The 27,358-nt window shown below is 35.2% G+C and overlaps 1 protein-coding gene across 1 annotated transcript in view; it reads right to left on the bottom strand.

Annotated features, from left to right (window-relative positions):
* DNAH12 (dynein axonemal heavy chain 12) overlaps positions 1–27,358 on the bottom strand; it is a 238,068-nt gene that overhangs the window by 84,766 nt on the left and 125,944 nt on the right. The window contains exons 30-40 of the mRNA XM_082344611.1: positions 26,206–26,315; positions 23,046–23,229; positions 22,773–22,913; positions 18,994–19,077; positions 18,262–18,450; positions 10,723–10,842; positions 9,190–9,378; positions 7,327–7,478; positions 3,817–3,955; positions 2,591–2,757; positions 186–441 (exon numbers count right to left, since the gene is read on the bottom strand). Coding sequence (XP_082200737.1) covers positions 186–441; positions 2,591–2,757; positions 3,817–3,955; positions 7,327–7,478; positions 9,190–9,378; positions 10,723–10,842; positions 18,262–18,450; positions 18,994–19,077; positions 22,773–22,913; positions 23,046–23,229; positions 26,206–26,315 — 1,731 coding nt within the window. The remainder of the gene's footprint in view (positions 1–185; positions 442–2,590; positions 2,758–3,816; positions 3,956–7,326; positions 7,479–9,189; positions 9,379–10,722; positions 10,843–18,261; positions 18,451–18,993; positions 19,078–22,772; positions 22,914–23,045; positions 23,230–26,205; positions 26,316–27,358) is intronic.

The following is a 27,358-nucleotide window of genomic DNA, read 5'->3' as shown; positions in this document are numbered from 1 at the left end:
CAAACCCAGTTAGATTCCCCAATTTCAAAGCCTATGATCTTCCTGTTCTCAAGTCTTCCTAACAGCTTCTCTGACGCTGAAGACTAAAGTGGCTAAGGGAAAAAAGAAGTTAAAAAAAAACAAAAAGGAAGGATCAAATAAGGATATATGTAGTATTAAAACACTCTATTGCATTCTTTGCTCACCTCCATAGTCCCATTGACAATTTGGTTCCCAACTAAAAAGTACTCAGGAGGAAATTCACGAGTCCTAAGGTAGAATGCTACAATTGATGAGAAGATTCGGACCATGGTTTCATCACTAAAAGTATTAATAGTGCAGATGTTGAAATGTCTAATAAAACGGGGAGTGACTGGATTTCTTCCACCACCTGGAGGGCCCATGGCAGCAATCAGTTCGATGTCAACCAATGTGATTTTACTTGTGTCCTTAAGGTCATACCTTGAAAGCACATAAAAATTCCAAAACAATCAGTTATAAAGCCAACAAGATGGATTCAAAAGTAGATCTCCTTAGAAAATTAATCTGATTTTAGCTTCTTTAAATGGAAGAAGATTAGATAATGCTTGGAGTAAGAGAGAAGTTTTTTTTTAAGGATTCCTATAATTTTTATTTCTTTTTTTTTAAATTAAGGTATAACTGACGTAACATTAGTGTCCGTGTACACCGTAATGATTTGATATTTGTCCAAATTGTAAAATGATCACCACAATAAGTCAGTTAACATTTGTCACCATACATAGTTACAAAATTTTTTTTCTTGTGATAACTTTCAAGATTCACCCTCCTAGCTACTTTCAAATATGCGATACAGTATTATTAACTATAGTCACCATGATGTACATTACAGCCCCCTGACTTGCTCATTTTATCACTGGTAATTTGTACCTTTTGACCCTCTTCACCTATTTTGCTCCCCCTATCCCTCGCCTCAGGCAACCACCAATCTGCAGAGAAAACTTGTTTTAAAGCAGCACTCTATTTCTCCTTTCAGTGACACTGATTCTGTTGCCCAGATTCTGGGTATCTAGAAGGTCCCTTCCTCTTGCTCTTGTCTTTCTTTTTTCCAGTTCTTTCCAATTTGACTCTCTGCTTTGCCTCTTCACACTCCAAATCCAGAAGCATGGATGAGAGATCAATCTTTTTTGTGGATGGTTACAGATAAATGACAATATGTCTCACTTTGCCTAGGACAATTGTTGTTTGTGCCTGTCCTGTAGTAACTATTAACACTCCCCTTTTTCTCTCAGAAATGTCCTGGTTTGAACAATAAACTATATACTTATTCTACTTACAGCTAAGTCCTGATTTCTTTTTCTCATCTCAAATCTTATCTTCAGAGCACAAAAGGATGTATAAATAGAACCTATACACAATTTTGTTATATAAAAAGAGACCCATCAGGGAATAACAAAGCTTCAAAGAAGTTTTAATCAGAAAGCGGTATACAAATGACTCGGTTTAGCTGGAACCACTCAGAGTGAAAAGCTGCTTATTTCCAACAGGTCATAAAGTCCTTTAATATTAAGTTCTTGCAAAAAAGGGGGGTGGTTATGGGAGAAATCTATACAGCCAGTTCTTAGTCTAAAAGTACCGTAGAAAGTATGAAAATATGACTTGATTTTTGGCAACAACTCTAGTAACTGTCAATAAGGAAATGGTTAAGTAAATTATAGCAAGATCCACAAAACTAAACAGTATTAAAAGGCAACAAAATGAATGTGATAGACAAATAATATAGATAGGTGAATGAGACAGACAAATAATATCGATAAATATTTAAGTGCAAATAAGTTGCAAAAACATTATATGTAATATGGGTCTTTTTTTAATAAAAATATATTTATACAGAAAAAAACCTTGCAAGAATAGGGAATACACTATTAACAGTGGTTATCTCCTGGAGGCAGGATTCCAAGGGCATGCAATAACAACAACAAAAATATAATCCCAAAATATGACTTAGCTTCACAATTAGGTTACCCTTACCTTGAGATAAAAATCATGGCATATTAGGGATTAGGAAAGTATTTTAACAGGAGGAAATGAAGAATTATTAATCCGAACTAAAAGATACAATGTCTTATTTGTTGGAAACTAACCATGTCATCATAAAATAGGGTGGGAGGAATGGAAGAGTTATCTACGAAATTGCTGTCAAAACCAAGCCATCCCAAAGATACAGTACTCCCAAATAGTTATAGATAATATAAAGAATTTTAAAATGGTAGAAACGTAGGGTGCTGGTTACGGTTAATTAGGTTGGAGACTACCCACAAATTCTCAGCGCTGGGTGATGGTAAAAGATGTAATTTGTAAATTATATTTAATAATTGAAAGTAGTAGATAAAAAGGACAAAAATTAATACATTATTGAATAAATATATCTCCAATACTGGATTATTCTTCCATGGTATAAAAAGGTATAGAAAAGTCTTCCAAAATTTTCTTTATAGGAAAATCTGAGCAACCATTTTCTTCCATAAGTAATTTGAGAAAATGTATTATTTTGATGTGAGAAATTAAAGTAGAAAAAGAGAACAAGAAATAACTTCAGCATGGCTACTTAAGACTTTAATTAAATAGTTACCAATTCCCACAGTCAAAAAACTGTCGTAATAATTCAATAGGAGGTTGAGCTCCATATTTCTCCAATGCAGGCATATTCATGTCATCTATAAAAATTATGCACTTCTTTCCCATAGGTGGTCCAAAAACTCCTTTGCGTCTTTTATCCAGCCTAGCCATAATAATGTTCTAAAATATAAAAAATAAATAGTAGTATATTTAAAGCCATACTTAACACCAGAAAAAAAAAAAAGAAATTTAACAGTCTAATTATGTAAGGGAATAATGCCAAGCAACACTATGTGCGTGTTTATTCATTTATATTTATTCATTTTAGGGTTATACCAAACTTCATATTCAACATCATTCAAAGAGCATATATTGAAATCCTTCTATGTGCTCAGAATTGTTACATGTTTATATGTAACCAATTGTTACACCTATTTATATATTTATATTGTATACACACATATGCACACACACACACAAAATATTTTCTATATTGGATACCCCAACATATCTATTAACTTTAACTTAATATCTAAAAGCACTAATCTAAATTTGTAGTATTTTGAAGTTAGGGAATTCTACTGGCTTAAAACAACAAAAATGAGCACCATAGATCAGGAGAGAATGGACAGATATAAATTTAGGAATGGATGATAAAAATGGTGATTAGAAAAGATCTCATGCAGTACTTTCATCTTGGCACCTCTGGGGGTAAAGGGTGGGATGCACAGTTTCCTGTCACAGAAGGCCATACAATAAACAGTGTATGGTTTGAAAGATCTTTCAATGACAGAACTTCAGTAGGCAGCAAATACCCCTAGGGGACCATCTAGGAGAGTCTCGAAAGAACAAGTTCTCTCTCCCTCTCTCTCTCTTCCTCTCTCTCTCTCTCTCCCCCCCTCCTTGTCTCCTTTTCTCTCTCTTTCCCTCTCTCTCTTCCACCCTCCCTCCCTTCTCCTTTTCTTCTCCAGTTAAGAAATCAATTGTTGCTTCTTGGGCTTGAAAAAAAAGATGACAAAGCTCAACAATTCAGTATTAATGCAAAAATGTTCTCTTGAACTTTTGTCCTTAAAACCTGATTTTTAAAACTTACTTGTAATGCCAAAAAGAAGTTTTGAAGTTTTATTTAAATTCATAGAGGATTTACACAGCTGCTCATTTAAAATACAGTTTTAAATGCTAACCAAAAAGGCAAAAAAATTAATAATTATAGACCCATGTTTCTGGCTTTTAACTAACCTGAACCTGATTGGCACTGGTCCGTGCGGAGAAATTAACATAAAAAGGAAAGTACAGGTCCTTTTCCAAGTGATTCATCAGCTTATCCTTCACATACACTGATTTTCCTGTACCCGTTGGACCCACAAGAAGTAGCGGCCTTAATGAAACAGTGAACATATCATTCAAAAGGAGAAAAAGTCAGAATACATTTCAATTAGAGGAGGCTGGATTTAGTTGAAAACCTAAATAGTAATCAAATCATCTTCATCCAAAAACTCACATTTCAATTTATCATTGTAATTTCATAAAAGACTGGTGAAAGTAACAATTGGCACTCAGTTTTGCTTACTTACTGAAACTTAAATAGTAACAAACTATTATTTGAACAAATGTAACATTGCTATATGCAAAAACACTCATAAAACAAGTAGTAACATGCTTAACTTTTCAGAAAAAAAAAAAGCGCCAAAGTTTGTCTCCTCAGAAAAGCGATGTATTTGTACTTTTTAGTTAGAGGTACAGGCAAGAGGGTGCCGTGTGGAATAGACTAATAAGATGATGACAATAAGAGAGGTTGAAAGTGTTTCGCAGTTATCTCAATAGCATAAAGCTTTTGTGAGAAACTAAATAACAATGAATTCTAATGGTAACGGTTATATATGCCCATTAATAGCATTTTTGAATCAAGTCAATGTTACTAACTGAAAATACCTGTCTAAAAGCAAACTCTAAGGAATTCCCTATTCCAAGGGTTTCAAAAGCAGAGTTTCTCATTTTTGAGTGGTCTGAACTAATTTTAAAGGGGAAAAAAAAATCCTAAGAGTTTATGTTCACAGAACCCTGGAGAATCCCAGTTTGAGACATACTGAATTAAAAATTAAATACTGTCACTTTATTTGACAACTTGGCACCACATGCCACATAAAGACAAACACAAAGGCTGGCACTAAAACTGAGCAGCAGTAATCAGGTATAAAGAGTCATCTATATGACCCAAATTATGATAATATTAATTTTTAAAATTATCATTAAAGTAGAAACATAAAATTAATACTATAAACAAAAAAAGATCATTTAGAACTACAGTGATGCCTGAGAATTCATCTACACTTTCCAGTCTGAGTAACACGTTATGGAAAACTATTTATTAAAATAATTTTACTAAATAAACACTGTTCTTAACTTGAGGTCCATGGATCAAACTGAAGAAATTCTTAGACAGTATTGAGAGTTTGTGAACTTAGATGACATAGAGTTTATACCTTTACTTTCACTACCCTTAACTAAAATGGAGCAATTTATAATATAGTACCTGTGTACTTTATTATCAATAATAATATTGATAATATTTGTCATCAATAGAAATCACAGATATTATACTAAATATTACAGTTGTTAGAGATATCTCGAAAGTATCACTTATGCCCATTGCTTCTTCAAAATTATGATCATCATCAGACTCACTGCTAGATCTTATTATTTAATGTGTTAATAAAAAGCACATTATTACTACTATAGCTCAAATTTGTTCAATATTTTAATAAATATATTTTCATATGTGGTTTGCTTTATAATCCTATGTTTGTACTTATTCATTTAAAAGCATTATTCTGACAAATGGTTCATGGAACAAGAGAATTCCTGTACCAGGAATTCCCCAGAATTGACAAGTACCTTCCTTGCTTAATGAAGTTTTTAATATTAGCCTCTAAATGCAAAAATGCAACTATGGGTACAAAATAGGGATAAAATAATGTTCCCTCATAAGCTATTTTTCTTTTTTTTTAATTTAACAGGATAAAACTGTCACAAAATTCACTCAGAAACAGGTTCTTCATCAAAAACAAATAAACCATGACATTCATGCATATTATGTAAGCTTGTCCAGTTTAAATAATATTTTTTAAATAATTTTATTTATTTATTTTTTTACTTTTGGCTGCGTTGGGTCTTCATTGCTGCGTGCAGGCTTTCTCTAGGTACGGTGAGTGGGGGCTACTCTTCGTTGTGGTGTGTGGGCTTCTCATTGCCGTGGCTTCTCCTGCTGTGGAGCATGGGCTCTAGGTGCGTGGGCTTCAGTAGTTGTGGCCCACAGGCTCAGTAGTTGTGGCTGATGGGCTCTAGAGTGCAGGCTCAGTAATTGGGGCACATGGGCTTAGTTGCTCCGTGGCATGTGGGATCTTCCCAGACCAGGGCTTGAACCCATGTCCCCTGCATTGGCAGGTGGATTCTTAACCACTGTGCCACCAGGGAAGCCCCAGTTTAAATAATATTAATGATAAATTATGGTTAGTGTTTCAAAGAAAAATAACTATAAAAGTGTTATTAAGAAAATTGGTATGGCTATGTCTATGGTACGTGCTAGGCTTTTCATCTGTTTTGATGTGCTCTTCTTATTTAAGTCTGAGTCTTTTATGTTCATCTTAAGTTATGAAAAACTAGCATAGGACATATCTCAAAAATGCCAAATGGGAAAATGTGGGTCATGGTTAGTCTGATCCCTCAGGAGTACAATTAACCTGTGAGTAGAATGCATACCTTTTTAACAGTAACACTGTAACTGACTTTTAATCTGCTATTACAAATAAAAGAAATAAAAGATGGCTTATGAGGCAACAAAGTATGATGGTAAAGACTTTGAAGTGGGCAACAGGAAACCCGGATTTCAGGTTTACCAATAGTAACAGATGTCACTATGGAAATGTCAATTAGTCCCTCAGGGTCCTAGTTATCTGAAAATGGATGACCTCAAAGTTCACTTCAAAAATCCTATGATCCTGGGCTTCCCTGGTGGCACAGTGATTAAGAATCCGCCTGCCGGGCTTCCCTGGTGGCGCAGTGGTTGAGAATCTGCCTGCCAATGCAGGGGACATGGGTTCGAGCCCTGGTCTGGGAGGATCCCACGTGCTGCAGAGCAACTGGGCCCGTGAGCCACAACTACTGAGCCTGCGCATTTGGAGCCTGTGCTCCGCAACAAGAGAGGGCGCGATAGTGAGAGGCCCACGCACCGCGATGAAGAGTGGCCCCCACTCGCCGCAACTAGAGAAAGCCCTCGCACAGAAATGAAGACCGAGCACAGCCAAAAATAAATAAATAAATAAATTTATTAAAAAAAAAAAAAAAAAAGAATCCGCCTGCCAATTCAGGGGACACGGGTTCGAGCCCTGGTCCGGGAAGATCCCACTTGCCGCGGAGCAACTAAGCCCGTGCGCCACAACTACTGAGCCTGCTCTCTAGACTCCGCAAGCCACAACGACTGAGCCCGCGTGCCACAACTACTGAAGCCCGGGCGCCTAGAGCCCGTGCTCCGCAACAAGAGAAGCCACTGCAATGACAAGCCCGCACACCACAACAAAGAGTAGCCCCCACTCGCCGCAACTAGAGAAAGCCCGCGTGCAGCAACAAAGACCCTACGCAGCCAAAAATAAATAAAAATAAAAATAAATAAATTTATTTTTAAAAATCCTATGATCCTATTAGAAACGTACTATAATATTTAAAATGCATGTTTATAATAGAGTTTCTTACTTTGCATAGGTAATACTCAGATCCATTAGAAATGTATATCTAATTGTATCCATTGTAGGGACTATGATATCTTGAATCTTGACACATTTATCTCCTAAATTAGTACTTTTAATTAATTCATTCCAGTGGATCCAGCGACCTCGGTTTTTCAACTATAAGAGAACATAAATTTTAAAGTATTATAACCATGCACTTGCTATCTAAAAGGCTCTTTTTAGCACAGTTATCATATTTGCTTTTAAAAACTTTACAGCCTTTTCCTCCTTTATATTGTGAAATATGGTGGCTTCTCTTGTTGCGGAGCATGGGCTCTAGGCACGCGGGCTTCAGTATTTGCGGTGCATGGGCTCAGTAGTTGTGGCTCGTGGGCTCAGTAGTTGTGGCTTGCGGGCTCTAGAGTGCAGGCTCAGTAGTTGTGGCACATGGGCTTAGTTGCTCCGCGGCATGTGGGATCTTCCCAGACCAGGGATCTAACCCGTGTCCCCTACATTGGCAGGTGCATTCTTAACCACTGTGCCACCAGGGAAGTCCCTGTCTTCTTAACACTCTAATCTTTCCAGACTGCCTTCAAGATGTCCTTGTGCATATATCAAGAATTTATCTGAGAGCCACTCTTATGTGGCTGAAGTTACAATTGACAGGACTTTGGCTTAATGTTTTCATATTTTAAAGTAAATGGGCAATAATCTAACTAGAAACAAAATATCAAATAAACTCATATTTGTTTCTCTAAAATTATTCTCTTTGGCATATTGATCCAGGCTGATATTCAGCCAGGACATATTGGAATGGCTGGACTGATTGTTACATTATTGAAGTTCTTCTGAACCAGGGGCTAAATAGCTGCTGTCTTGACACCCTAAGTGATCCTGATTAGGGAATCCATCCTCCCCCACACAGATATCTTCCTCTCCAAGTTGTCCTGCCCTTCCCTGGAGATCCTAAGGCCTCTCACCATCAATCAACAAAAGAGTTAGCACCTGGCAAAGAAGAAGGTCTCTTGGACTCCAGTGCTATGGCTGGCATCTAAGAATCTTTAAATATTTTCTGGCAAGTTGTATATGTACATGGTTTGTGTCTGGGTGACAGTAATTTTGCAAGTTTGGGTGAGTGTTTCTTCAGTAATTCATATTCTTAATTTCTTAGGTTTTAGCTTTTATTTTTATCAAAGTTATTTATGCACTATTTTAGAGTCAAAACTTTACAAGGTTAAGGAAAAACAGCAGTTTCCCACTCTTATTTTCTCCTCTCTAACAGCAACTACCTTTGCCTCTTTAAGCTGGATATTTTGATATTTACCTTCAATTCTTAAAGAATATGCTTGTGTTATCATTTCTTGATTTTTTAGTTTTAGAGATTATTCTATTGACTTCCCACTGTGACTAATGAGGATGAAACTCTCTTTCTGGTCATATTCTTAAAATTCTGTGTTAACACGGTTTTAGAGAAAGATTTCTGCACTGGCAATCAGGAGAGCTGGGTTCAAGTCCTGGCTGTGCTAGTCAGTTGTGTTTCTAGGTTTAGGTAAAATTGTAATAAGTCTCTATCCAGATCTTATGGCTCTGTGAAGTAAAATTTGCATGAATCAAATAATTATGCAAATGCTTACTGTTTAAAAGAGTCTTCTTGTGAATTCTTTTTTAAATTGGAGAAAATAGATTTAATTTAAATCTGAAATTATAAAATATTCTCAAAGTAAGTTTATCTACACTGTTCACAAGTTATAGGAGGAAAAACTAAAGAGAAGGGACTAAAATGCTAACCACAGGAGTCAAAGTAACTCTAGGATGGGAACCCAGTTTTGACTGCTGATCTAAGACTTTGTGTTTTACAGTTTATCATAACAAGCATTTTATATCATACCTCATACATGTAGTCATAGACTAGGCCTTTTTCATCAAAGTGGCATTCCCATTTACCCACAGAGTCAGGTATTGGGTTGCTTTCATCTTTTCCCAGTATGACTAATCGTATGTAAATGTCAAAAACAATGCGACCATCTGTATCACAACTTCCTCCAATGGACCAAATCAAAGAAAATATAAAGCAAGCCTGTTGGTTAAAAAGAAAAATTAATTTAAACTATTTAAAAGAAAATTTTAACAGATTAACTAAAATATAGTATATTAAGTTCTGATTAATCTACTTGGAAAAGGTCAGATTTACAAATAAAGTAGAATGGAGCACATCTAAGTCACGTAACGAATCATTCCTCTGGCACTATGTATCTAAATTAAAATTCTCATGCCAAATGACCTAGGAATTTCTCTTTTAGGAGTTTATCTTCAAATATATTCCCACTGGACAAAACGATATATGTACAAGAATATTTACTGCAACACTGTTTGTGGTAGCAAAATATCTGAAGCAACCCAAATGTTCTTCAATAGAAGTCAGCTTAATTGGAATATGCTACATACACTGGAATACGTGTAGCTATTTAAAAAAAAAAAAAATAGGTAACCCAATACTGATACGGAAAGATCTCCAAAATATATTGTGAGAAAAGATGCAAATTAGTATGTATAGTATGCTAACATGTATAAAATATATATACATATAGAAGAGGATATGCATCAAATATCTCTAGCAGGCTACATGAGGCACTGGTAATAGTGGTTGCCTTGAGGGTGGCTGGGGGACTGGTATGGGTGGAAAACTTACTTTTGTCTTTTGAATTTTGCTCTAGGTACATGCCTTATCTAGTTAGAAAAATCTATCCAAAATATTTTAAGAGAAAATTTTCTGTGGCAACAAAGTGAAGGGAAAACCATGGGAGGGAACTGCTATTATCACAGAGTAGAATAGAAGATAGATTGAAAGAGGAGATCAAGGCATTTGAGAATAAGGTGGTGGATAGGAAAGTAGCATAGACCAGGGAAGAGTACAGAACACCTCTTTTCTTTGGCTCCCTGAGAGCCTTATTCTCTGGCATTCTCTGATCTCTAGACATTAACTAACCTGGACCACTGACTCCTTCCTACATATATCCTCTATGAATTCTGCCTGCAATGCTCCAACCAGCTGGTTGGATGCCTGCTCCTAGTCTTTCGTAGCCAGTTTGTTGTAGCCTACACTCTAGCTTAACATTTAGACAAGATCAATTCACCTGAAGTCCATATTGGTTTAATACTGTCACCTTATTAAGTGTTTATCAAATTATGATCTTTCATAAGTAATAGGGTGTCTTGATTCATTCTGACATATTTTACTTTCTCTAAATCATTTTTTAAATCAGAATACCAGGTCAGGGCAACTTTAATGTCTTCAGGTATTCTTTTGGTGCTCACCAAAAAAACAGCTCTAAGTCTTGTAATGTCTTTCTCAACACAAGTATCATTTTCCAGAGGCATATTTTATTCCATAATTAAAAAACACAATAAGTATAAAACCAACCATAATCCAAACACGAATGTGCTTGCTGGTAGGATCGTTTTCTACCACGTTACAGAGTAGTACTTCAAAGAGGCGTGTGAGAGATACAACTACATTGCTATCGCTTGTAGGAATCAGTTCCTTCAAAGTGAAAAGAATAAGATACTTTACTTTCATCTTATTTATATAATAAAAGAAAATAAACATTTCATTTTAAAAATGTAGTTTTCCTAAGGTCTTTATAAAATTTAAACTTAAGGAATTTAAAGTGTAGGCATGATAAAAATCTCTCAAATATTTTAGTCTAGCATATTACATTACACAGTTGTGCAAAACATATTCTTATTCTGAATTCTTTGAGAAATGAAAACTAGTAAGAGAATAAACAATGCTCTAGAGATAGTAGAAATGAAGATTATAACACCCATTTATTCATCTGTTTATTCAACAAACATTTATCAAAAACACAGTATACCTATATACCAAGCTAGGAGATATGAAAATAAAACCCATGATCTCTGAAAAGAAGTGATATTGAAATTAAATAGACTAAAATAATATGGTATAATAATGACATGACAGAGGAAGTCCCAAGGTAGTGGGAGGCTACTAGAATACTTGGGATAAACAATTAGCCCAGACCCAGGTAGGAAGACAAGGAGGGAAATAGGAGAGGAATAATCAAGGAAGATTTCCCAGATGAAGGAATAGCTGAGATGAATTTGGAAGGAAAGTGTGAGTTAACCAGGTGCAGAAGGGAATAATGTTCAAGGCAGGGGAAACAACATATATACAGACAGGGAGATGTGAGTGGACACAGAGTATTAAAGGGATTCTGTAGGACGTGAAAAGAGGGTGTGAAAGAGGAATGGCAAGAAATGAAACCTGAGAAGCAGACAGGGGTCAGATCCTGAAAGGCTTTATAAGCTATGTTAAGGATGTCATGCTAAGACGAAGAGGGTTCCAATGGAGGGTTTTAAGTAGGGGAGTAAATGGAATGAATTTGTGTTTTGGAATCCTCATTCTGGTAGCAGGATGTAGACTGGACCAGAGTAGTTCTATTGTATTGATTCAGGTAGGAAATGATGAAGGTCAGAACTGAAGCTATTATGACAGGATGAAGGGGGCTGGTCATAGGAACTGTGATGGAGAGGAGAAGACAGATACGAAAGTTAGCAATGAGGGAAAAATCAATAGATGCTGGGGACTAACTGGCTATGGAAAATATGGGAATGAATTATGAAAAGAAAATCTATCACTCATTATCAGAAAGATGAAGTTTATTTTGTATTTTTTACAATGTATAGTATTAGCTTTAAAATTTTTAAAACTGAAAAATGATTATTTGTATATTTTTTCTATGAGACGTACAGAATCTTCATAAAGTGAAATTGTCTTCTTTTATTTTATGCAGGATATTTTTCCTATCTCCAAAATAGTATTTTAGGATGAAAATCTACTGAATACTCTTTTCCCTTCTCTATATGTGGTGGTCCCCAAAAAGATATATCCACATCCTAGTCCCAGGAAGCCACAAAGGTGATCTTATTTGGAAAAAGGGTCTTTGAAAATGTAATTAAGTTAAAGTCTTAAGATGAGGAGATCATTCTGGATTATCTGGTGGGCCCTAAATTCAAAGTCATAAATCCTTATAAAAGTCACATAGTGGAGAGACACACAGAGTAGAAGGCCATGTGAACATGAAGAAAAAGACTAGAGTTACGCAGGCACAAGTCAAAAAAGGGCTGGAGCCAAAAGAAGCTGGAAGAGATAAGGAAAGAGTCTCCCTTAGTGCTACCAGAGGAAGCACATTCTTGCCAACACCTTGATTTCAGACTTCTGGCCCCAGAACTGTGACAGAATAAATTTCTGTTGGTTTAAGTCACCAAGTGTGTAGTAATCTGTTACAACAGCCCCAGGAAACTAACACAATATGTAAAGTTTTCTCACAAAATACTATATGTATATGTGAATTTTTAAAGGTACATATTTAAAATCCTTTTATTTTTTATTTATTTATTTATTTTTTGCAGGGGGCACTTGGCTTGTGGAATCTTAGTTCCCTGACCAGGGATTGAAGCCAGGCCCTGGCAGTGAAAGCGCCGAGTCCTAGCCACTAGACTGCCAGGGAATTCCCTAAAATAATTTTAAAATATGGAATTTTTAAATCTTTAGTCACTATAGTTTTAATCCAAAGAGTATAGCTGGAATAAATTTTACCTCTGGGTTACTCAGATGTAACTTCAGCAATATAAAACCACAGGGTGGTGGGGACTTCCCTGGTGGCACAGTGGTTAAGAATTCACCTGCCAATGCAGGGGACATGGGTTTGAGCCCTGGTCCAGGAAGATCCCACATGCCGTGGAGCAACTAAGCCCATGCGCCACAACTACTGAGCCTGTGCTCTAGAGCCCTCAAGCCACAACTACTGAGCCCGTGTGCCACAACTACTGAAGCCCATGCGCCTAGAGCCCATGCTCTGCTACAAGAGAAGCCACCGCAATGGGAAGCCCGTGCACCGCAACGAAGAGTAGTCCCCACTCACCGCAACTAGAGAAGGCCCGCAAACAGCAATGAAGACTCAACACACACAAAAATAAATAACTAAATAAAATAAAATTAAAAAAAAACAAAGGTGGATATTACTATAATGGTGCTGTGTAAATCACTTTTAATTCAACTATAAAAGCTAAAGGACAAAAGTATTAAGAACAACTATAACTAAATTATGTTAATGGATACATACTATAAATAAATGTTAATTGTGACATCAATAGCCTACAATGTGGGGAAAGGAGGGATAAAAGTGGAGAGTTCTTACATGTAAATGAATTAAGTTGTTATCAGCTTAAAGTACCCTGTTTTAAGATAATATATGTAAGCTCCTTGGTAACAACAAAGAAAATACTTATAGAAGTTACACAAAAGAAAAAGAGAAAGGAATCAAAGCCTATCAATACAAAAAAAAAAAAAAAAAACCAAAACACAAAGGAAGACAGCAAGAGAGAAAAGAGGGACAAAAGAACTACAAGATAAACAGAAAATAGTTTTTAAAACAGCAATAGTAAATTCTTTCCTAGCAATAGATAGTTTAAATGTAAATAGGTTAAACTCCCCAGTAAAAAGATACAGAGCAGCTGAATAGATAAAAAAAACAAAGATCCAACTGTATGGTGTCTGTAAGAAACTCACTTTAGATTCAAGGACACACATAGGCTGAATATGAAGGGATGGAAAAAGATATTCCATGCAAATGGTAACCAAAGGAAAGCAGGAGTGGCTATACTTAAATAATACGAAGTAGACTTTAAGTCAAAAACTATCTCTAGAGACAAAGAAGGTTATTATTACATAATGATAAAATGATCAATTGAATAGGAAGATAAAGCAACTGTAAATACATATGCACTCAACATCAGAGCACCTAAGTATATAAAACAAATACTAACTGATATGAAAGGAGAGACTGATAGCAATAGAATAATAATTAGGAGACTTCAATATCCCATTTTCAATAAGGGATAGAATATCCAGACAGAAAATCAGTATAGAAACAGTGAACTTGAACAACACCATAGACCAAATATACCTAACAGATATACACAACTTTTCACCCCAGAGCAGAATATACATGCTTTTCCAGTGCACAAAGAATATTCTTTAGGATAGACCCCATGTTAGATCACAAAACAAGTCTTAAGAAACTTAAGAAGATTGAAATTATACCAAGTATCTTTTCTGACCACAATGGATTAAAACTAGAAATCAGAAAAAAAAAAAAAGAGAAAATTCACAAATATGTGGAAACTAAATAACATACTCTTGTACAACCACTGGGTCAAAGAGGAAATCAAAAAATATCCTGAGACAAATGAAAATGGAAACAATAATACCAAAACTTATGAGGTACACCAAAAGCAGTACTAAGAGGAAGTTTATAGCAATGAACACTTTCATTAAAAAAGAAAAAAGATCTCAAATAAACAACCTAATTTTACACCTCAGAGAACTAGAAAAAGAAGAACAAACTAATTTCACAGTTGGCAGAAGGAAGGAAATAATAAAGATCAGAGTAGGAATAAATCAAATAGAGACTAGAAAAACAACAGAAAAAAAATCAACAAAACTAAGAGTTGGTTTCTTGAAAAAATATACTAAATAAACAAACCCTTAGCTAGACTAACCAAGAAAAAAGAGAGAAGACTCAAATAAATACAATCAGAAATGAAAGAGGAGACATTGCAATGGATGACTCAGAAATAGAAAGAAATAATAAGGAACTATTATGAACAATTATATGCAAACAAATTGGATAATCTAGAAGAAATGGATAAATTCCTAGAAACATACAACCTACCACAACTGAATAGAGAAGAAACAGAAAGCCTGAATAGACCAATAACAAATAAGGAGATTGAAGTCGTAATCAAATACTTCCCAACAAAAATTCCCAGGGCCAGATGACTTCACAGCTTCACAATTCTACCGAACATTCAAAGAAGAATTAATAAAAATCCTTCTCAAACTCTTCAAAAAATAGAAGTAGAGGGAATACTTCTGAACGCATTCTCTGAAGCCAGCATTACCCTAATATCAAAGCCAGAGAGAGCCACCACAAGAAAAAAACAAAAAAACAGAAAACTATAGGTCAGTATCTCTGATGAATGTAGATGCAAAAATCCCCAACAAAATACTAGCAAACTGAATTCAACAACTCATCAAAAAGAGAATACACCATAACCAAGTGGGATTTATCCCTGGGATCCAAGGTTGGTTTAACATATGCAAATCAATCAATGTGATGCAACACATTAACAGAATGAAACATAAAACCACATAATCATCTGAATAGATTCAGAAAAAAACATTTGACAAAGTTCAATATCCATTCATGATAAAAATCTCTGCAACAAAATAAAGGCCACTTATGAAAATCCCAGAGTTAAAATCATAATTGGGTAAAACTGAAAGCTTTTCCTCTAAGATCTGGTACAAGGCAAGGATGCCCCCTCTCACCACTTTTATTCAGTACAGTGCCAGAAGTACCAGCAAGAACAATGAGACAAGAAAAAGAAATAAAAGACATGCAAATCAGAAAAGAAAAAGTAAATTTATCTCTCTTTGCAGATGACATAATCCTATTTGTAGAAACCCTAAAGACTCCACGGAGATGGGAGGGAAGGGGGGACACAACATTTTAGAACTAATAAATTCAATAAAGCTGCAGGATACAAAACCAACTCACAAAAATCAGTTGCATTTCTTTTCATCAACAATGACCTATTTAGAAAGGAAATCAAGAAAACAATCCCATTTATGATAGCATCAAAAAGAATAAAATACTTAAGAATAAATTTAACCAAGGAAGTGGAATATCTGTACACTGAAAACTATAAAACAGTAATGAAAGAAACTGAAGACACAAATAAATGGAAAGATATTCTGTGCTCAAGGATTGGAAGAATGTCCATCCTACCCAAGTGAACTACAGATTCAATGCAATCACTATCAATATTCCAATGACATTTTTTACAAAAATAGAAAAACCAATTCTAAAATTTGTATGGAACCACAAAAGACCTCAAATAGCCAAAGTAATCTTAAGAGAGAAGAGTAAAGTTGGAGACATCACACTTCCTGATTTCAAATTATATTACAAAGCTCTAGTACAAAAGAGAATGGTAGAGGCATAAAAACGGACATATAAACCAGTGGAACAGAGTAGAAATAAACCCAACCATATATGGTCAGCTGATCTTTGGCAATGGTGCCAAGAATATACAATGAGGAAAGGATAGTCTCCTTAATAACTGGTGTTGAAAAAACTGGATGTCCACATGTAAATGAATGAAATGGGACCTTTACCTTGCACTAGACATAAAAATCAGCTTGAGATGGATTAGACTTAAATGTAAAACCTGAAACCATAAAACTCCTAGAAGAAAACATGATGGGGGGGCGGGGGGGGGGAAGCTCCTTGACACTGGCTTGGCAATGATATTTTTGGATATGACATCAAAAGCTCAGGCAAAAATACAAAAATAAAGAAGTGGGACTACATCAAACTAATAAGCTTTTCTGCACAGCAAAGGAAACCACCAAAAAATGAAAAGGCAACCTACTGAATGGGAGAAAAATATCTGCAAGTCATATATATAATAAGGAATTAATATCCTAAATATATAAGGAACTCATACAACTCAACAGCAAAAACACAAACAACCCAATTTTTTAAATGGGCATAGGACCTGAATGGACATTTTTTTCCGGAGACAACATACAAATGGTCAACACGTATATGAAAAGCCACTCAGCCTCACTAATCATCAAGGAAATGCAAATCAAAACCACAATGAAATATCACCTCACATCTGTTAGGATGGGTATTATCAAAAAGATAAAAGATAATAAGTGTTGGTGAGAATGTGGAGAAAAGAGAACCCTTGTGCACTGGTGGTGGGAGTGTAAATTGGTCCAGCCATTATGGAAAACAGTATGGAGGATCCTCAAAAAACTAAAAATAGAACTACCATATGGTCCAGCAATGCCTTCTCTAGATACAGCACCCAAAGGAAATGAAATAAGTACCTCAAAGAGATATCTGTGCTCCCATGTTCATTGAAGCATTATTCACAATAGCCTAGATATGGAAACACCTAAGTGTCCCCTGGTGGATGAATGGATAAAGATATTGTGGTATATATATAATGGAATAATATTCATTCTTAAAAAAGAAAATCCTGCCATTTTCAACAACATAAACAAAACTTGAGGACTTTATGCTAAGTGAAATAAGCCAGACACAGAAAGGAAAAAACTGCATGATCTCACTTGTATGCAAAATCTAAAAGTTGAACACATAAAAAGAAGCAGAGAGTAAAACAGGTTACCAGGGGTGGGGAGGTGAGAGAAATGGGGAGATACTGGGCAAATAGTACAAAGTTACATCTATGCAGGATGAGTAAGTCTAGAGATCTAATGTACAACATGATGACTTTAGTTAATAATACTGATACAATATGTATCAGTACTGGAAATTTGCTAAGAGAGTAGATTTCAGGTGCTCTCATCATACACACACAAAAGTATGTTAACTATTTGAGGAGATATGTTAATTAGCTTTACTGTGGTAATCATTTCACTACATATATGTATATCAAATCAACATGTACACTTTAAGTATTATAACTTTTATTTTTAAAATTAAAAAAATTAAATGCATGCACACACATACATACACACACACACACACACACCCCAAGCAGAAGTATAACTAGGGAAATGTAAGTAAGATCAATAGATATTATAATATAGTCTTGCAAAATGTTACCATGGGGGGACATTAGGTGAATGTATGTGGGATCTCTCTGTATTATTTCTTACAACTGCATGTGAATCATGGATTGTCATAATAAGTATTTCAATTTTTTAAAAAAGTGGATACTACATGTCTAAGGAGAAACTGATTTTAGTTATTTATCCAACCATTCTGACTTTAGACTTAGTCAAACTGAATGGAAAGTAAAGAAATTTGAGTGTATAAGAGAATTATAGTGTTACCTTGCATTTTTTCTTACGAAGACTTAAAGTGGGCTGTATTAACCAGTCAAAAAGTCCTCTCAGAAGAGCTTGATGATCTGGTTCCTGTAGAGGTCCTTTCAGTGAATTCAACCAAGAAGACACAAGTGGTTCCCATCCCAACTGTGAGGGCTCCAAATAAATCATGCCACAGCGGCTTACAGTGGCAGGCTACAGAAAAAAGACAAGTTTTCCTTTTCTAATCTGGTAGTTATTAACTAATTCTTTGCATGACTTATAAGGCCCTTCATGATCTGGCTCCTATCTTCCTCTACAGCATTCACATACACTCGATGAAACCATTTGCAGTTACAGTCCCCCAGATATGGCATGGCTCCATGTCTCTGTACGTTATCTTGTCGTGACTTGGAATGCCCAGCCCCAACCAGTCCCTGCGGAGAAGTCTTACCCCTCAAAAGCAGATCAAACACTCAAACATTTTCCACTGTCTTCCTCCTCTACCCATTCCTCTCTTGGGTGCTCGCCCCCTCCATATTCTTAGAGCACTTAACATGTAGCTCTGTACTGGGATATATATATTTATTAGCATGGTTCTCATCCTTCCTAAATGAGCATACACTGTGTCTTATTCATCTTTGTATTCCTTGTGCCTAACTCCCTTTCTGACACATAATAAAAGGTACTTATTGACAAAGTGAACAAATGAATAAATGAACAAACAAAAACTACTGTTATATTAAATTATGAACTTACTGAGGCCTGGGAAAGGTCCATTGCTTCAAAGATGAGACTCATTTGAGGGGACATTTGAATGATTTCTCCACTCATAAGGCAGAGCTGAAGGCAATAATTTTTCAAATGTTTATTTTTAACAAATCTCAAACTTCTCAGGTAAAAATTTATTCTATTTATTAAAGTATCTCCTATGATATAATGGAATAAGTATTAGAATGGAAGCCAGAAAAATCTTAATTCTAGGTCTAGTTCTGTCAATTACTTACTAGGTAAGCAAATATATAATATCTCTGACTCTCAGTCTCTTCATCTATAAAAAGGGATAATTTTCCTCTCATAGAATTAGGGGAGAGGGGAACTACATGATATATTGAAAAAAATATAAAATCCTATATAAACGTCAGCTTTTGTTATTAAAAAATTACATGAAATACTCCTGATTTTATAAAGTTGTCATAAGACCTTTTTTATTAATAAAAAAAGAGAAATAGAAAAAATAGAGAATACTATGAACACTCACATACCCATCTCGTAGATTTAACCTATGTTAACATTTTGCCATATTTACTTAGTCTTTTTAAAAAGTATTTTAAAGATCATTACAAACATCATGGCATTTCACATCCAAATATGTCAATATTCATCTTTAAAAATAAGGACTTTTCTATATAACCACAATAACATTATCACATCTAACAAAATTACCAATAATTCCTTAATATCATCTAATACTCAGCCAATACTCAAATATTCCCAGTTGTATAAGAAATGTCTTTTCAACTGATTGATTCAAACCAAAATTCAATCAAGGACTATGCATTGGGCTTACCATGTTCTCTTGGTCTCTCTTAATCTAAAACATTCCTCTTTAATCAAATATGTGAAAAACTGAATTTATCAACTGTGTCCTTTCTGCCAAATTCCTATCTTGTCCATTATTATTAAAGCCATTGTATCCTCTCAATCTCCTTGGCTTCCACCTTTGGAATTATCATTAACTTTTAATAATGTTGGTAATAATTATAAACTGTTGATACCCCAAATTAATTGCATTATTAAGTCTTCAAAATTCTTCCTCTACATTTATTTTTCAGTGCTTCGTCTCTGATTCATTACTCTAATCCCAATTTTGCCCCTATCTAGTTCGTCAACAATGCAGCATTTAACATTTCTGGATCTGTTTCTTATCTGTAAAATGAATGAACAGTCTAGTGCTGGATTGTCCAATAAGACAGTCAGTAATCATATGTGGCTATTTATATTTCATTTTAATTAGATAAAATTTAAAATTCAGTTCTTCTATTGCACTTAGCCACATTTTAAATGCTCAACAGCCGCATGTGACTAGTAGCTACCTTATTGGACAGTGCAGATATGTCCATCACTACAGAAAGTTCTATTGGACAATGCTTGTCTAGAATACTTTTAAGTTTCTACCAGGCTGTTTCAGCAAACATTCTTCTACTTGCTACAAATTTGGGAGGGGGAGTCAACATTCTCCTCGCTCCCCCATGCTATTTCCCAACTACTTCTATTCCATCCTCTATTACAGCCCTTGCTCCTTTGACAACTCCTGCTTGGCTAAAGCCTTTGACAGCTGGCTCAGTCTCTTTCTCTCTACTATAACTCTGGCCTGATCCAATGTTCATAAGGGGAAACATCTCATTACAGCACCCCTGCTCCCTGCCTCCGGTATTTAACTACCTTGTCTTCACGTACTTCTCCCCTACTCCACTCCAGCCATCCACCTTAGATACCTGGGACCTTCTCTCCTGGAACACTACACAATTCTGAGCATTCAAGTCTCTGCTCCATCCAGCTCTCTCACTCATTGACTCCTACTATATTTGCTCTTCATTTTCATAGAGATTTTCATATCCCTGTTGTTTTTACTTCTTTCTTTAGGTAGCTTCTGTTCTATGGTCCAGCATTTCTATCGTTCTCATGCCAATATCTTTAAAGTCTTTCTGTATTTCCAGTCTGGCAACATTATCTACACCCACATCCAAGGTGCTTAAATTGGTAGAGAAAAATCTCACAAAGGCAGACTTTGGCACTATAGTTTATAACTCATGGTCTTCAACTCCATCAGGTTCTCCATAACACTCAGATATGCTTCTATGTTTTCCTAGGCAGCTGTCTTTCCCATTTTTCATGATGGCTAATTTAAATCTTCCCCTTTCTCCTTGAGTATACAAAGAACCAGGGCCTGCCACTGCACAAAGGAAAAATAAATCATCAAAAGGATTTGCCTTCAAATTTCCACTATCAAAGCCATACATTCACCTTTCCTGCTCTCTTCTCATCCAATATGAAACAATCCTTCCATTTGGCTCTGAATCCTTAGACTTGACTGGACTGATTAACCCCTCTCTTCTGAATCATCACTATTTCTCCTCTGTTTACTTTCCCCTTTAGTTCAATCAATATGACTGACTGACTGAATGAAAGAAAGAATATGAACAAATGACTAACCACCTATGATAAAGTACTGGAGTATATGTTTGAACGTTAATTAAATTAGTTTGCTTATTTAGTATTATAATTATTTCATAAAAGCAAAAAATAAATTGTGATATACTAACACAGTAGAGTACTAATACAGACACAAAAAGAATAATAAATAAATAAATAAAATGGATCTACAATATAAATATCACAGATCACTATATTGACCAAATGAAAGAAAACACTAAAGAGTATGATTCTATTTATATGAAGTTCAAGAACTGGTAAAACTAGTTTATCACAGTAGAAGTCAGAATAGTGATTGCCCCTTGGGGAGGGTATATTGATTGGGTAGGGACATGAGTGAACTTTGTAGGGGGCAATAAATTTTATGCACTTTTATTTAGGTGATGGTTATGTGAGTGTACACATATGTAAAAAAATCTTAGAATCTAAACTTAAACTTAGTGCACATTTTATACTTATGTTATCTCTCAATTAAAATAAATACTAGAAGACTTCCATTTTCTCTTTTTTTGTATATCTCATAGGTTTAAGGTAATGTACCACATATAAGCACTCAAGCAACTGATGTTTTCAAAAAAGAATGAGGGCCAGGAGAAGCCTAAGGAGACATGATGACTAAATATGGTATCCTGGATAAGATCCTATAACCAGAAATGTGGGATTAGGTAAACCCAAGGAAATTTATATAAAGTATGGGCTTTAGTTAATAAGTATTAATATATGTTCATTAATTGTGACAAATTTACTATACTAATGCAAGATGCTAATAATAAAGAAAACCATACAAAAAAAAAAAGAATGAGGGCTTTTTATTTTCTTCTAAAATATTAAAGTTCTATAGGAAACCTTAACACTGTAGTCGCTTAACTTATTGCCACCCATTACATTACTATGCTTTCCTGCTAATACAGTAATTTTAATACAGTAATACAGTACAGTACAGTAATACAGTAATACAGTAATTTTAATATATTTCATTAAATTAATATATTCATTAATGAATTAATATTTCATTAATTTAATATATTTCATTCTAATTAAAAAATTAAGCAAAGAATTTACTACAGCATAGTTTTCATTGAAAAGATAATTGATAAACTTATTCAATTTGGTGCATCCCTTATTTTAAATATATAGTCTGAGATAATTAGTTGTTGAACACATAACATTGTTTAAGCCTATCTGCATCTGCTTTGCTTTTTTAATTGTGGTAAAAAAAATAACATAAATTTACCATATTAACCATTTTTAACTTTACAGTTGAGTAGTGTTAAGTATATTCATATTGTGCATCTGTTTTGCTTTTAATCATGATGATTTACCTTTTTATTATCATCTAATACTGTGTTCATGCTCTCTATCCACAAAGTGTCAATGGGACCATCAAATACAACCCATTTCCGGTCAGGTGTTTCTGATAAGGCAAATTCTCTAAAAGTGTTAGCCACAATACCATCAGTCCACTGAGGAGGAAAAAAGGAAGAGTTGGAAAGTGTCCTTAAAAAACTGTAAAGTGATAATACAAAAACATTTCAAATTTCTTGGCTTAATGTGCATTGTCAATGAGAGTGGAGAATGTTTATACTGTAGATTACCTCATGGGACACTGGGTCAAATTGTCCAAAAAGTTGGCCCATAGTAATGGATTTGGGGTTTACAGTCCTATAAATGACCTTTTCTTCCTCTCCATAGCCACGTTCATTCATAAGAGTTAGAGTATCAGCCAGCATATGCAGAACTTTTGTTTTAGCAGCAAAAGGCTCTCCTACTAACATAAAACTATTAAGGAAAAGAAGTCATTATACAATAAGATTCTAAAAAATAATGGTAAATTAAATTATTTCCCTATATATAGGTATATAAAATTTTACCCTATGATAATTACTACATATAATTTTTGAAATTATATTAATTTTTCTCAGATATAAGGGAAATACATTTAACTTCTTAATTGATTGATCTCTAAATCAAATTCTCGACATTAATACCATTACCTACAAGAGAATTAAAAATTTCCAAGTGAAAATGGAAACTTAGTAACTGCATACTCAAAAAAATTTTTTTAATGACTTGGGGTTTCCTAAGCAGAGGAGAGGAGAAGATTCACTTTTCCTCAAGATTTCACTTGCTATAGTGCTCTTTGCCAAAAATTTCTGAATCTCCTCTCTCCTGGCGCATAGGATTCCTCACTCTCTTGCGAGAATACTAGGTGACTAAGGAGTAATAAATGGAAATGATGGGTGTTGCTTCTTAGGGAATAGATAATTACCAGTGAGGGACCTTACAGAGCTCTCCTTTCCCTCTAGCACACCTGGGACGCACAATGTTGAGATGGTGGCTGCTCCAACAGCCTGGGACCTGAGTGATTATGATGAGCAGAACCTCCCTGTTAAACTATAATGGAAACAGTACGAATGAGAAATACATCTTTGTTTTTAAGTCACTAAGATTTGGGTGCTGATTGTTTCTATGGAATAACCTAGCCCATCCTTATTGATAGAAATTGGTAACTAGAAGGGCAAAAGGCATTCTTGCCGTAATAAAAAAGACTAAAATAAGTGGCACTGGCTTAGAGGCTAGGTTGTGGGTGGCGGCTAAAGGATTGGCAATTAATATTATGCAATGATCAAACATTTGGTAAATTTATCCCTGAGATAACCTGGAAGATAGATAATATATCTAATGAAATTGTAGTTTTAAGGGAAAAGGATAGTGAACAGAATATTATTAGTATATATTGGCAGCTGATGGCTGTATTTAACAAGGAACTACAAAAAGAAATAAGCTTAAGAAAATATGGCCAGTTTGCAAGCAGGAATGAAAGTAGAGGGAGTTGAGAAATTCAGAGACTTGAGGGATCGAATGAGGTAATTTATTCTCACCTGCAATTGGTAAAATATAAATTGAGAAAATCTTTGAACAACAAAGATCAACTCAGCCTAGTATCAAGGATCAAATCAAGAGTAGGGCCATTGTATCACTTTATTAAAACCTATGAAAGATTAATATGGTTCCCAGTAATCATTTCAGGATGGTGAGATAATTTAGGGAAAATAGATTAAGGGTGGGGCCCTCTCACCTAAGCCTAATATGTTCAAGGATACTACAAGGAAGTTTAGAAAGGTATGACTTAATAAGGACTATAGTTGTGGCTACTGGCACATGGAACTACCTGGAATCAAATAAAGATAAACTTATTAAATAGTTTTTGAGAGAGTTTACTGACAAAGAAACCATGAGTCTAGGCTAAAACACATGTGAATGTTTAAGATGTAAAGAAGACTCTTAGGTACTGAATGCATGAGGATTGACTGTACTAATTCCCTCTATTATTATATATGTTTGAAAATTTATATAATACAAAGGTTTTGTTTTTTTTTAAATTTTGCATTTAAAAAAATCATGACCTTTGAGACTTCAACTTTCTATAGGCAGTAAGTGGGCTGAAAACATTTCTCAGCTCCCAAGGATATTTTCTCTATTGTCCACCTCACATGTGACCAGGGAAGAAAATGGAGATAGAAAGACCTCTCAAAAGGTTGAACCAAAGTCCACAGAGCAGAGGTTACTGGAAAGCCTCTCTCAGGGAGCAAAATCAAGCAGAAATAGATCCAGGTTTTATGGGGATTTCAGTTTATACAATTGGTGGGGAAAGCTTTCTAAGGAAAAAAATATATATGTAATTACAAATACAAAAATGTCCACCGCCACTTTAATGACACCCTTTCCAATAAATTATATATAAAATGATTATGACTCCCTGGAGGGGCCTCTACAAATAAGAGGTTCTGAAGTTTAAACTCCAGTAGTTTCACAATCTATCTCTGGAACTGGGCTCCCACACGCACAGCTGGGTTTCAGAACTGCTACTGACAAGTGTTGGCTTTGTCTCTTATTCTTCAGTTTCTGAATGGGAGTATTTGCTCTGATAATCCTGCTCTGGTAAACCCACTATTATAATACTGGATGTATGCAGGGCAGATAACTTGTCTTTGTACTTTTAGGTCTTTGGAGCAAGAAGAACAGCTTCCAAATCTGATACACAAACTATCACGCATCACCTAGAGATCCTATACTTTGAGTCTGGTTCATTGATTGATCAGAACTTTTAGGTTGTCTCCCTGGGAAAGGAAAAGTGTGTTCTACGTGCATGAAGTAGAGCAAATAACATATTTGATGATCAAAAGGGCAAATTGTGGTGGTCATTAGTGCTACATCACTGAATGAGTACTCCTTACAACTCCTTTTTGGACAGGTAACATGAGAGAGAAATAAACCTTTGTTTTTAAGCTACTGGAATGGAGATGGTGGGGAGGGGGGCGTTGTTCCCTAGCCTACCTAGCATACAAAGTTTGCTGAGTCTTTTAGTTCACAAATTTTAGTTGTTTTAATAGTTTAACTTAAAAAACAACATCTGGGGGCTTCCCTGGTGGCGCAGTGGTTGAGAATCTGCCTGCCAATGCAGGGGACACGGGTTCGAGCCCTGGTCTGGGAAGATCCCACATGCTGCGGAGCAACTAGGCCCGTGAGCCACAACTACTGAGCCTGCGCGTCTGGAGCCTGTGCTCCGCAACAAGAGAGGCCGCGATAGTGAGAGGCCCGCGCAGCGCGATGAAGAGTGGCCCCCACTTGCCGCAACTAGAGAAAGCCCTCGCACAGAAACGAAGACCCAACACAGCCATAAATAAATAAAATTTAAAAAAAAAAAAAAACAACATCTAACTATGGCAGACTATCTATAATCTATAATCTTACCCATGTCTAACAATCATCATCTCATATGTCTGAATCATTTTTTCAAGAAAAAATTTAACAGGCTGAAGATTATGTACTTTGCAGGCTTCATGAGCACATTCCAAAAATTCCTAAAATAAAAGAAAAATGGAATGCATTTCTACAAAATGGTATTATAAATCATGTCATTCATGTCTTATAAATGTAGACTTTTCATTTAGAAATAAGAAAATTGTATCTTCTTATATTTATAAATTATTTCTTGAAACTTTATTTTTTAATTAAAAGGAGGAACAAATAAAATTAAAATACTTTAAAAATATTAGTATTCCCCATTATAAGTTATCAATGATTATGGCATCATAGCATTGGGTGTACGCTGCATGAAAACAACTCCTCTTAATAGTTTTTCCAGAATTTCACTTTTGGTTGGGATATAGAAGGACATGCCAAACAATCCTTCACACTATAGTAAATAGAAATAAACAGAGGTTACAAAAATTACAAAGCTTTTAAAGATACAGGAGCACTTTGGATGCAAATAAGTCTAAAGGAATTAAACTTCAGAAAGGGATGAGCCTTTCCTAGGTAAACACAGATCAACAGCTAATTTTGCCTCTGGGAGCAAGTATAGACATATTGGGCATTGGATTGAGCCTGCTATAGGCAGAGGGACTTTGTTGAAGTAAGGAGAAAATAACAGATATTTTAATGGTCATGTGGACTTATGTGAACTTCATAAAACTGGAGGAGCCTCAAATGCAAAGCTGGTTTTTCCACGGCCTATGCTTTTGCTGAGTCTGAAGTGACATAAGAAATCAAAGGCTTAGCTAGAAAGGCACATAGAGAGAGATTTTCTTAGTCTTCAGATGCTTATATCCCAGAATGCTGCTATAGGAAGGGCCTTATTATACAATAGGACAATTTTCACTCTAAAGACATTTGAAACCAGAGGTAAACTAAAGCTCAATAATTCTGAAACAAAACTCTGGCTTAGGTCAACTCCTGATTGAACTGATCAACAGCTCAATCTAGCGATCTGACAAAGGAAAAGCATGGTTTTTCTGCAGGAAAATAATACCAGTTCAGCCTCTACAATTATTTTCTATAGAATTTTTAATACAAGTCATGAGAAAAAAAAAGCTGATGATCAGTAGAAAAAAAAATTAAATAA

This window comes from Balaenoptera borealis (assembly GCF_965194805.1).
Source record: "Balaenoptera borealis genome assembly, chromosome: 12".
NCBI classification, from domain to species: Eukaryota; Metazoa; Chordata; class Mammalia; order Artiodactyla; family Balaenopteridae; genus Balaenoptera; species Balaenoptera borealis.
This window is presented reverse-complemented; position numbering and strand designations above follow the sequence as displayed.